Source organism: Nicotiana attenuata, unplaced genomic scaffold (assembly GCF_001879085.1).
Source record: "Nicotiana attenuata strain UT unplaced genomic scaffold, NIATTr2, whole genome shotgun sequence".
NCBI lineage: Eukaryota > Viridiplantae > Streptophyta > Magnoliopsida > Solanales > Solanaceae > Nicotiana > Nicotiana attenuata.
Window position 1 is genome coordinate 143,656 of NW_017671992.1, and position 13,001 is coordinate 156,656.

A 13,001-nucleotide genomic window follows, 5' to 3' on the forward strand; every position below is an offset into this window, starting at 1 on the left:
GGTTTTGTGTCCTCGTTCCTGATGGAACTCACATAGGGCGTTTGATTTCCTTGTGGCAGGGTCTGATTTCATCTTCTGCGGCCAATGCACCTTGGTGCCTAGCTTCTCCAGTGCGTACACTATCTCTGAAGGAGATACACAAAAGTTATGGGCAGTTAATAAAGGGGGCGTACCTCTTTCGTTTCGCAGTGGGGCGACGTGTCGCTGTAGTGCGTCTGCATGCCTTGGTGGCGGATGGGAGGATCTGGTGTATGGCTGGTGTCGATCTCTATTGGAGCGGGGGAGTTGTTCCCGTCGACCTTCGTTCCGTCGATCTCTACTTGTTTCTGAGTGTATCGCTGTTAGCCGTTAGGTCGGCCCATTAAGATCATCCTCGTCCGCTCGTACCTCGGCGCAATAGGCGTTGTGGATTTCCTCCCATGTGGTAGGGGGATATTTCATGAGGCGGCTCAGCAGCTTCTTGGTTGCCCTCGAACCATCTCTGCTTAGCCCGTTCTGGAAAGCGGCGACTGCCATACCTTCCGATACGTTGGGTAGACTCATCCTTACCCTGTTAAACCTTGCCAAGAAGTCCCTGAGTCCTTCTCCTGCGTTTTGCCTAATGGCGAAGATGTCGTTGACCCTGGCCTCCGCTTTCTTCGCGCCTACATGAGCTGTGACGAATTTATCCGCCATTTCCTCGAACGTTGATATTGCCTTAGCCGGTAGCTGGGAGTACCATGTTAAGGCCCCTCCTGTCAACGTCTCGCCAAACTTCTTCAGCAGTACCGACGGTACCTGTTCTTTCGATAGGTCGTTGCCCTTCACGGCGGGGACGTAGTGGATCAGATGATCCTCGGGATCTGTGGTTCCGTCATATACCCTTAAGTAGGGTGGCATCTTGAAGGTTTTTGGGGTGGAGTGAGGAGCAGCTTCTTCGGTGTATGGTTGTTCAACGAACCTTCCCACGTCGCGTTTTGGTAGCAACTTAGGAGCACCGGGGATCTTGTCGACCCTCTCCTGATGTTCCTTCATCTGACCACGGAGCGCCTTGTTTTCATTTTCCATTTCTTCCATCTTCTTTAGGATGGCTGTTAGCGTGCCATCGTTGGTCTATGTCTCGATGGGTCTGTTATTTACTAGTGTAGCCTCCGGTTCACCCACGGCAGCAGTGGTACCTACCGTTGGTGTACATACGATGTTATTTTGCGGTGACCTCTCAACCAAGCCACTTAGAGTGCTTGTTAGCCATCTTTCCAGTAGCTCTTTGACCGCTGAGGGTGCTTCCGTAGCCGCAGATGTGGAAGCTCCTTTTTCGTGCAAGATCGTCAGGCCTTCGGATGGGGAAGGTGAGATCTCTGCACCTGGTGTGATGCTAGGGGTTGCATTCAGGATGCCACCGTCACTGGCCTCGTTGAGAGGGCCCAGGAGATTGGTAGTGACACCCAATATGGCTTTTGATCTTGTGCTATTTTCTGCCATTTTTCTGTTTTTGTGTAGTGTAGAGAGTGGTAGTTGGTTGATCTCTAGGTGGATACTATGATTTTGATTCTCGAAATCCCCACAGACGGCGCCAAATTGTTTGGCTCAAAAGTTAACGATATACTTTGTAAGCGATAAAACAATCAAAAATAGAAAAGGGGTAAATCGTAATCAAATATAATAAGCCTAGAGATGCAAAGATGATAATATTGTTGTAGATCTGATATTGCAAAGTGACAATGTTTACCAATAAGATATTTTCGTTAGAAGTAGAGATATAGAGAGAGAAAGCCAGAAAAATGAGAGAGCTGTATTAGATCAGATCCCCCTTTTACAATGTGGAGGTCTCCTCTATATAATAGGAGACCTTCCTCGAAAGAATCAAAAAGTTACAAAGATAGGTAACGTCTCCCTAGTGTGGACGCTGAGTTCTAAACGATGTCGCTTTTGTCCTCACGGCCGAGTCGTACCCGCTACGTTGGTCGGCGTACACTCATTGGGCGTACCCACTGGCGTAGAGATACTGAGGGTTCAGGCCAATTTGTGCGCACCTTGACTATTCCTCTGAATAACCTCCAGTAGAGACTGGTACGATTCAATTCAACATTTTGTTCATTCGGGTTTGATACCCCAACGAACGTACCAGATAACTCAGCCAACAAGACTTTGTAGATGGAAAGAAATCACCTAGTATTTTCTTGCCTCAGCTAAGATTTGAACAGACCTCATTGTCAGCATTGTAATGTATTTTAATGATGAAAAGTTGATTAGTGTTGCTACTGAACAGAAACCGTCTTTGCAGAATTCATTCGAAGCATAAGTCACAGCCCCAAGTCCATGAAGAAAGGATGAAAATGAGCCCAAATACAAATTAGTCGAAAACGAGGACAAAGAACTCAACAAGCCTAACTACAACATTGATTAGGCAGCCCACAAGCCTCGAGAAGCGCAGGAAGATCATCAGAAGAGGAAGCTGTGCATACAAAAACTAGTCAAGACTCAAAGCGAACTCAGAATAACTAGTCGAAGCCTGGTTGATTCATTGAAGCAAAGAATTACCAAAGTCAGTTGAGCTCATTACAGTCACTCCAAGTATCAAGAATGACTGTATTAAACTCTCCCTTGGGTCATTAAAAGCAGTTCCAACATTCTCTATTGGAACTAGTCGAGTCAATTCCCTCATTAATGGAAGGAGCCGACACATTCAAATTATTGAAGACATTGAGGAAAGATCACAACGGCTAGATTTGCCTTGCCTATGAATTCAGAAGAACTTCTCAAGATCATACACGCAACTTATACCTCGAGCAAGAATTATTCTCTTTCATTTTCTACTAAGCACTGCAATATTGTATTATCAGTGTATCAAAAGAAAAGAAAAAAGTGTTAGTGAAAAGAGATAACTCGTGTCAGGATTTAGAGTTTCTTTGGTGAGCTTGTAAACCAAAGGATTGAACTGAATCACTAGTGGTGAACGAGCAAAACCACAGAAGGTGTAATCGACTCAAATCTGAAAATTAATAAGATAGCATTGTGGTCCAACTCCAAGGTGACTGAATGTAGGTACCACATCGGTACGTGAACCAGTGTAAAAATGGATTGTGTCCTTCGCCATTTAATTTTCTTATTATATCTCCTGATTCATCTAACATTTGTTTTTAAGAAATATTTTCTGTGCAGGTGAAAGTGATCAAACTTAGTCAAATAGAATTTAATTAGTTCACAGTGCACCCCTTCTTGTGTTTTCACTCAAGGTTCTACTCTCCTACTTCATTAATCACCAGGCCACATAATTCATCTGATTGACCCTATACTTACCCTTTCTTGAAAAAAGAATTCATATATGATCGACCCCAACTATTTTGAGACTTAGGCCTAATTATTAATTGACTGATTGATTGATCAACTTTCCTAACACAGTTCAACATCCTTTAATAATGTGGTAAAATGCCCATATTACAGATCTGAACACAGTCACAATCAACCCATATCACATCTTTGGTTTGTTTTGCTTAACCAATTCTAAAACAGATCAAAACCCCAGATATGGCACCAAAATAAATCCCTAAAAGTTATCATTTTGTACCTGCCTACAATCTGTTCTATATAACAAACTATTCTTTGGTGTAATGCCTAAAAGATCCACAAGTAATGAAGCAAACTCAAACATATCCAAGTTTTCTTATAAAACAAACTATTTAGGTAAAAAAAAAAAAACAAATAGTTTTTCTGCACATTAATAACCGCCCCAAAAGCCCAAATTTGCACATAGCGAAGCCAATGTAAATATTATTCTTTTCCAATTTTGTTTTTTGGGTAAAAAAAACAAACTTTTATCAACAAGTAATCATGTATGCCTCAGGCTAAACGGATTTACATAGCAGGAGAAAATATGAGAAAGGATGGATAACTTAACTTTAATTTAAAGGGAAAATTTGAAGAGGAAAAAGAACTTTTTCTGTTATTCCTAATTTACCCTTTAAGTTAATGGGGTTAGCTTTTCTTCTTAAAGGGTGTTAAAGTAAATGGAGGAATATAATTTTGGTTAATTGGTTCTACCTTTTTCCTTTTTGTTTTTTTGTCGACATCTGCCACCGGCGCTACATCTTTCGTCACCGCCTTTTTGCCTCGCCCGTCTCAGGTAATGCGTTGATGAATTTCATCGATGTCTATCTAACGTACGAAAAATTGAACTTTACTCTTCTGTATTGAAGTATATATATAACGTAGACGATAAAACGAAGACAGGTTGACTGAGATGGTTTTGCCATACATATGTAGTCCTCCAAATCACTATTCTGATGAATGTGCTAGAAGTTGACAATGTAACATATAACCTCGCGGATTTAATGTGAACTTAACTAAGAATAAGACATAATAATAAAAATAAAGGGTCCATATAAAATGGCGGAGCTAAAGGTAAGGAAGGGGTTCAATTGAATCCCCTTCGTCCGCAAATTACACTGTGCAAGTAGGGTAAAAACAAATTAGATTCCTAGAAACAATTGAATCCCGTTATTAGGACTCCTAGATCAGTGGTGGTCAGGCTCGTTGCTATGCTTTTCCGGGTAGACCCGAGGCGGTGGCCTCATATGCTGAGATCGTGGTTTGTTATGGTCCATTGCAAGGTATACCCTTGGGCTCTCCCACCTTAATAGCTAGCTTTTGGAGTGTGGTTTTCCCTAGGTTGTATCAATGGTATCAGAGCCACCCACCGCCTTCCGTACCCATCGTGTCATGGATGGTGACGCTGGTATTGCAGTGTTCGCCCGGGACTAGAAAAGTCTAGCGCACAGTCGCCGGGACGGATGTGGAGCGTGGTGGTTTGTTAGGGTCCATTGCAATGTATTGGCTTGGGCTCTCCCACCTTAATAGATAGCTTTTAGGGTGTGGTTCTCCCTAGGTTGTATCTATGGTTTCGGTTTATCATAGAGATGCTTCTGTATTGTTTGATCCAGGGTCTACCTATTTATATGTGTCATCATATTTTGCTCCTTATTTAGATATGCCTCGTGGTTCTCTTGATATTCCTGTTCATGTATGTACACCTAGTGGTGGTTTTATTGTGGTGGATCGTGTATATCGGTCTTGTATGGTTACTATTGGGGTTTACTGCTGCATATAAGTGATACCAACTAGTGGTGATTAGCTCTTTAGTTTATTTTTGTTATTTTTGTCAGGAGTCCTTATAATCTAGTTAGGACTTGTATATCAATGTAGAGAATAAGGACGAGATTCAAAAAAAACTCACTTGTCTTTAAAGTAGTATCAGTTAGTACTAGAATGAAATAATCATGTATATGAACCTAATCAGTTTGGGATTGAGGAGTAGTTGATTGTTTGATTAGTATGTGAGAAATAAAAACAAACTGTACGAAAAATAGCAAAACATGAAATTCATTCAGTATGTTTTAATTATAACTCTTCTTTCTGTTATAAGGATGTTTTAATTTTAACTTCTGCCGCAGAAAGAAGCAATTGCTCAGAAACCTTTTTCTACTTCGTTTTGTTAGGTTTCATTTTGAATGTCTAAAGAGGAAAGAGAAAATTTGTTTTGAAGAAAAGACAAGAAAAGTAATGTTCTTGTAATTGTTTGTTTGACTAAGAAAGAAAAGTTCAAAAGGAAGTAAAATGTTTATGTTATAACTTAAAAATCCTTGTAGAGTTGCCAGGAAAAATGTTGAAAAGCTAGGAAAATGTTGAAAGGGCGGATTGCGCAATATTCCAATTATCCGAAGGCTAGGAAAATGTTGAAAAACTGACTCTTCAATCCAGCTTTTTGGGAATAAATTGCACAGGTTATGATTATGAAACTCTTCTACAGTTATGCCTGTATGGTATAAGATGTGATTCTCTTTTGCGCAGAACTTTCCTTTAGCTGTTTCTATTTGTTCTCGCTTTCTCAAGTCTTTCCCTTGATTGGTATGACCAACTGGAAAATGATTTCTATGCAGAACAGGGCACATTAGTTCACCAGAAAGTTGAGTCAGCGATAGAGTATTTTGTTTGTCTTCCGTTTTGCACCTGTGATGCACTGCTATTGTGTCCTGGAATTTAGAGGGTACTGAACTATCTGAGAGTATCATCCTTCGCCCCGTAATACAACCAGGAATTCAAGGCAGATTGAATTGCATAATAAAATGGTTTTGTACATAGCTTCATCCAAGGTGATGATGAAATACCAAATGATTACCTGAACTCCTGTCTGCAAAGCAGATAAGCATGCTTAAATAATCTGATGGCTTAGATGTAAACTTGATTTGTATAAGCATCTGTCTAATGAGTAATTGTTCTTGATTTTTTTTTATGGATTTTCCCATTCTAAATGTTCAATTAGTGAAGAATCAGCAAGCTGAGTATGATATATACAATAAATCTGATATGGCTCCGAGTTAACTGGTCTTTGGCTCTGGCTCTGTGCAGCGGAGGAGAAACTTACTCATCAGAGACTTCTCCATCTACGACTGAGATTGCAAAATTTAGCCATTGGAAGCCTATAAGCAATTAAGCTTATATTGCCTTCTATTGTTTCTAATACCTCAGCAGTCATTTGGTCTTCTCTTCTGGTCTTGGACAAACACAACCAGGGAAAGGATTTGCATAGAAATTTTCCTCCAATTTTGGTGAATCACCAACAACTCTAGCATTTGGTGCTCCTGTCCTGTTTACATGTAAGCCCCTAACTTGAGTCGCAAATTCTTCCCAAGTTAGCTTCTTGTTGTCCATTTCATCAATAAGTCTGACAAGATTTTTCCTGAAAGAAGTCTAACATGTCAAAGAAAGAACAAAACTATTTACCTATAACACAAGCAAGCAAGAAAATAAATTGTACAAATTGACCGTTGATTTTACGTACTTGTCAGGATTGATGGTTTTCCGAAAGCCTTCAAATAGACGATGACCACGAACAGCTTTGGCCATATTCCCGTCATAGGTGTAGAGGAAAACATCACTGTGAAGAGCTATAATATAGTCTAGTGCAGCAAGCTGATTATGCCTTTGCGTAAAAGGTTCCAACTCTTGCTCTGTTGCCAAATTGGAATGGGAATATATATTTGGATACCTTTCTTGAAGAGCCTTCAATCCATTTTGGCCAAAAATCTCTCCTGCAACTATGCAAATTTTAGTGTTGGATGGATATCCCATTGCCTCGAGAAACAAGGCAGCCTCTCGAGGTGTCATGGGGCACCCCCCTTGTAGCCGCTTTTCTGTTCCATTTATCCTTTTCTCTTTCCAGTGCTTGGTTTTGTACCTTAATTTTCGAAGCTCCTCAGATTCCTTTCTGGTAAGGTTGTGATTGCAGCCTGTGAAAGCCAGCATATCTTTCTCATATCTGTCATGAATGTAACTCTCTAGTTACTAACGAAGATCCATAGTATATATGTACACCCTTACAACTTGTGCTCTTAAAGGTGTCATGACATTTCTATGGCTATAAGAGCTCAGTTAAAGACTTTCCAAAATATAGAAATGTGTCTCTCTTCTTGGAATAAACTAACTAACTAGACAGAAAAGAGTATCATATAAAATGGAAAAGATCGAGGGGTGTGAATTTTCAAGATTCTTGTTTTTGTACCTCAAATGGAGAGCTATATACGGTTCACCATTTTCCCTGAGTCTGTTTACTAACTTTTTTCCAAGTTGTTCAATTTCCTCAGTAAAACGAAGTGCTTCATACATGGCATGGCAGCGGAGTTTTTGGATAAAATCTGGGATGCCATTGTTAGCTAGTCGTGAATCAGTATGAGTGAATTCTATTACTTTGTGTCTCTTCAATAGCTTCAGAATCTCTCTGCTGTAGTAACTGGCCTGCACAAATTAAAACCAACAATTTTTTAGATATATATCAGCCAAGCAGAAACACACCATCCATCCATTAATTTATCTGAAGCGTGCCTTTGACCAAGAAACAGGTGCCTTCATAAGAGGTTTCACATTTGCAAGACTTGGAGGAAGAGACTCCAGTACTTCAATGTCATGTTCCAAAGCTCTTATGAAATGCTTCCGGTTAAATATATCTTTGAATTCACTGTAAAAATATAAAACAGGATCAGTGGTGAGATGCATGCAATTCTCTTTATTTGAGATGCAGTAGAATATTGGAAGTACATTAATTTTTCACCTAGGATCTGTCCAAAAGGATTTGTGATCTAACAAGGGAACAACCAAGCTGGCATTCATTAGTTTTGCTACCGCTACCATATCGCTTATCTGCAACAAAGTTTAGCAAATTAGTAGTTTTCACCGATAGACCAAAGGATTTAAGTTATAAATATTGACAAATGATAGATTTTTTTAACCTACGATAGTAGATTTAGCTTGCATCAAAGTATACGCTTGATTTGTGTATTCATGAAAAATTCATTATGTATGCGGATTAGCTTGGAAAGTTTTAACTTATTTATCCTCTGAATAATTCATGATAAAACTCATAGGCTATAATTTACCACTTTTGAGTTTTTTTCACTTCAAAACTACTACTCATACAGTTGATTTTGCAAAGTGCTTAGGCATGTTTGATTTAATTGATTTTCACTCTCGACTCACGGATATTAGAACTTACGGATAAAAAACACCCAGGTACGGAATATAAATCTAAAATATGAATTTGATTTATATTCACTGTACAAAGAATTTTTAAGAGCTCTAATATGACTGGTTGTAGGCAGCTGCAGGTTATCAATCCTCTTTTCTTGGTCATAATTATGCTCAATGTAGATGGTTAACAATAGTTAATTTAAAACATACATATTGTGTAAAGTATATTACGTATAAGTGGAGAAATATTAAACTGATATAGAAGCACCAATAGCTCAAAAAACAAAACCCTATTAAACTAAAAGCTGGCAATAAAGTCTTACCCCAGTTCTCATTTGGTTTAATCCACCATTTGCATGAACTAGAATATAACCATTGCTGATAGTTTTGTCTCCTGAGGGAGTTTCACAACTTACAGAAATCGCATAAATGAAAAGGTGTAAAATCCAATAAGCAAAGCCAAATTATTTGAGTACTTTTACGTGTACATACTTATCTCTTTACTTGGTCGAGCAATGCATTTATAATACTTATCAGTTCCAGGGTTCGTCCAGATTTCACTATTCTGAGGAGAGACATCGAGCATAATCCATAATGAGTACAATATCATTCACAACATATATATAGATACAATATTAATGTAAAAGATTTCCTCTTTTTTCTTTTATGCATGCATTTGATAGGTGGGGAAAATATAATCATAAATTTGCACCTTTGCATGCATGAGGTCTCGTGCTTCAAGAGAAGTACGTGGAAGTTGCAAGAAATCACGGGAACTCATCGTGGCATTGACTCTAAGAAAGAAGTGTATCAGCATAATCTTCACAAACATGGTTGAAACCATTAATAACATTAATGCTCCAAAAATCCAACGGCCCAGATATCTTCCTGGTCTCATATATCTTATTAGGGAAACCGTTCTAATTCTATGCTGATGATGGCCAAGCTGGTGGTGGTTTTGTGCGGTAAAATCAACTTTTCCATTGCCATTTTCCTCTGCGTATTCGACAAAATCCACTGGTCTCCGACGAGTCTTGATGGTGGCAGCCAACGGGCTGGTACGACAATTTTCACCACCAGGCATTATTAATATATATATATATATATTTATGGGGGGAGGAAAAGAGAGTTAATTATATATCAGAGTGAAAATGTCAGAAGAGAGACATGGAAATGGAGAGGAGAATAAGCTTCTGCATGTTGTTAAGGCCAACATTTCCATGTTGTTTACTCTGCCATTTCCCCACTTTTGGTTGGTTTTTTTCATTTCTTCTCTTTTGTGAGTAATGGCTCCGCTTTATGAGGCAAAGCAACCAATGTTAAAATCAATAAACGGTAATTAAGAATTCATGTTTGAGTAGTGGAGTAAGTAGTTTCTTCTTGCATTATTTTATTTTATTTTATTTTTTGTTTTGCGAGAAAGTAAAAAGGGCACGTAATTTCTTATGAGGAGAAGATGGAAACTTTTAAAAAAAAATCATGTAAAATAGGAAGAGTAAAAAAAAGTGAATACCACCGAGAGCCAAGACATGATAATTAAGAAAATTGAATCCAGATTAGTTTGCCCAAAACTGAGTATGAATACTGGGTGATGAGAATCAAGAAAATCGAACAAAGCCCTCCGATAATTAGAGGTCATCCGTTATTTGAATATATATTAAGATGTTATCTTTGGATTTGAACACTCAATGATTATAATTGTTTGTCTTTCAGTATTTGAATATGTATAATAACAACAACAAATGCAGTGTAATCCCATAAATCGGGTCTGAAAATGGTAGTGTACACGTTGTAGCACCCCGAAAAAATTTTGAAGTACTTAAGCGCTATTAAGAAAGTTGATGTGTGCTAATTATATTATTTCGTGTGCAGACGAGGACTATTAATATGATGGATATTAATTTGGATATGATATAAGTGTACGAGGCATATTATAAGTGATGTGGGGTCTAAGGAGAGCCTAAGTCTAAGCCAAGTTGGAAATTACATGATATACTAAAGTTCCAAATGAGTACGCACAAGACCAAACTTTGAACGAGCATATCTACATGTATATAAGGAGTTATGTGATAGACAACCTATCAAATGAAAGATCTTCGAGTCTAACTCTAACGCTTCAAACCGTTTGTCATTTGGACATTCCTACAAGAAGTTATGACCAAATTACCAGAGGTTGACAGAGGAGTCTACTGATGCGAAGCATCCAAGCCGCGTCCGAAAGAATGGCTGGCAGTGAAGTGCTGCCATAGCATCCAAGGCCACGTCCGAATCCCAGAAATTTGGGCCTATAAATACCAAGTCGGGAGAGAGGGTATTTTGAGTATTGGGGTTAGAGTTCTTGAGGTGAAGGGGCGATTTTAAGCTCAAATCAAGTCCAATCAACCAAGGTAAGTTGTTAATGTCATTTTGGGTTGATTCTTACTCAATATACATGAGTTCTAACATCATTCATGCATCCAAATGCTAGATTTCATCATCAAATCCTCAACAACACTAAAATCACGAAAGTTGTGATTTTTCAAGATTGAGCTACTAGAGGTAATTTCAATGCTTCAAACTCAATTATTATGAGTAGTTAGAAGTATTTGAAGCATTTGTTACAAGTTTTAATGGTTGAAAGATTGGATTATAAAACTCTAGTTCACGGCATGAATAATACTTTTGAGAAAATAAGAGAGAAGATGAATGGTAATCTTGGCGATGATTTATGAATACAATGAACATATGGAATTATTTGTTAGCAAAAGATGAAAGTGATCAACTAAGTAATCACCTGAATTGTATATTTTTCAAGTGTTGATTATGGAAGACGATGAATAGTAACTTAGTGGCAATGGATAATTAATGTAGTATCATTAACGACTTCGAATGGGTATCCAATTTATGAGCCATTTATGGATATTGATGAATATATTAGGTCATATATAATTAGGATATCTAATTGTAGATATCGACATGTTGGTGATGTTGAGCATTTTAATCAACATTAGAATGATGGAGGAGGATTGAACGCTTGTGAATGTTAATAAAGCAAAAGCGAGGTAAGTTGATTAAAACTTACTCTTCTTGAGGGACTTTCCCTAAAAGCATGTTTCGAGTTAATACTTAAGTTGTTGCAAATGTGCTTTCGTTCTTGTGGGGACAAACAAGTACGGATGTCTCCATGTACTAGAATATTATGTTGCATATGTAGTGTCATGTCGTTTTATAAAATTTTATTTTAAATCTTGTTGGCAAAATGACACTCAAGGTAAATGTTATAAGTTTTTATCAAAACATACGTATTTACAAGAGTATATATATTTGAGTGCTAAAGATAAGTTTTCATGAAAATTATTTCTTTTGAAAATTGACGAACAGAATAGCACTTGTGGTATCTTTTAAATATTGATGTTAAATTTCTAAAGGCTTTCGCATGTAAAAGGTTGTTTATTTAATTTTTGTTCAAATGATTTAGATTTTCTATAAATGTTATGAGTTGATAAAAATAATGTCACGACCCGATTCTATTATAGGTCGTGATGGCGCCCAACGCCTTGCTAGGCAAGCCAACAGTGAACAATCTAGTGATTTCCCGATTTAATAAGGTTTCCAAATAAATAAATTTCCTTAACTTAAAAGTTTTAATAAATAACAGGTTTAAAATAATTAAAACGAGAGCAGCTGAGTGCAATTATACCATAGAGATAAAACCGAAACCGCAAGTCTACTAGTGTGTGTGCCAAGACCTAGTGTCACAATTGTATACGCTACTAGTAGAATATAAAAAAGATTACTACTCTACTGTCTGAAATGAAATAGATAAAAAAATATACGCAAAAGAAAGGCTCCAACTGCTGCAGAACGGCTCGGAAGGCAGCTCACCGTGAAGTCTCGAAGTGGTAATCAAGTGTGCGCGCCGGACTAATATCCAGATGCACCTGCCTTCGATCCTGTACATTTAAGTGCAGAAGTGTAGCGTGAGTACATAAACAACATGTAGCCAGTAAGTATCTAGTCTAACCTCGAAGAAGTAGTGACGAGGGGTCGACTTCGACACTTAATATGGCCAACAATATAATAATATAAAATTCTAATTAAACATGATAGATATAAATGACAATAGAACTCAGAGTAAGAAATAAATAAACAATCCTTTCACCATTAGTAAAAGCCGAATCATTTCTCTCATTTAAAATATGTAATTTCTCAGGCCAATGAATTTATATCAAATATAAAGGGACTTCCAGTATTATTATCACGCACGAATTATACCGAAGTCGTACGGCCCGATCCCAATATACATATACATAAACTGTGTGCACTGCCGAGGGTCGAGCGGCACGAACCATAGATGCATCTATTAACCTGCTGAGGCGAATGACCCGATCCCATGAGAGTAGTGGAAAAATTACCCCGCTCGTGGAAAATACTTGCGACGCGGTTGAATATAAATTTCTCAAGTTACCATAATATTCTTACAAGGTTAGAAAAGAGACTTACCTTGCCTCAAAGCCTACTTT

The 13,001-nt window shown here is 38.0% G+C and overlaps 1 protein-coding gene across 3 annotated transcripts; it reads right to left on the reverse strand.

Annotated features, from left to right (window-relative positions):
• Positions 1 to 5,571: 5,571 nt before the first annotated feature.
• On the reverse strand, positions 5,572 to 9,729 carry LOC109211226 (uncharacterized protein At1g04910-like). Of its 3 annotated transcripts, none has more exons than XR_002065669.1 (9): positions 9,212 to 9,729; positions 8,992 to 9,064; positions 8,823 to 8,893; positions 8,084 to 8,172; positions 7,858 to 7,990; positions 7,538 to 7,770; positions 6,818 to 7,294; positions 6,401 to 6,715; positions 5,572 to 6,166 (listed from the first exon to the last, which is right to left on the reverse strand). XR_002065669.1 is itself a non-coding variant. In XM_019374731.1 (9 exons), exons 1-8 carry the CDS (start codon positions 9,581 to 9,583, stop codon positions 6,508 to 6,510), a joined length of 1,656 nt encoding a protein of 551 aa, XP_019230276.1. In that variant the 5' UTR covers positions 9,584 to 9,729; the 3' UTR covers positions 5,572 to 6,166; positions 6,500 to 6,507. The 3 variants fall into 3 exon arrangements, 2 of the variants coding, with proteins under 2 accessions (XP_019230276.1, XP_019230275.1); XM_019374731.1 differs by having other exon boundaries at positions 6,500 to 6,715; XM_019374730.1 differs by having other exon boundaries at positions 5,572 to 6,715.
• Positions 9,730 to 13,001: the final 3,272 nt, after the last annotated feature.

Excerpts from the sequence above, each read along its gene's own strand:
- LOC109211226 (XM_019374731.1), bottom strand. The coding sequence starts at position 9,583 with ATGCCTGGTGGTGAAAATTGTCGTACCAGCCCGTTGGCTGCCACCATC. Across the intron at positions 8,894-8,991 it reads TCGACCAAGTAAAGAGATAA|GAGACAAAACTATCAGCAAT; the intron begins GTATGTACACGT and ends AAACTCCCTCAG. Across the intron at positions 7,295-7,537 it reads TATATAGCTCTCCATTTGAG|ATATGAGAAAGATATGCTGG; the intron begins GTACAAAAACAA and ends CATTCATGACAG.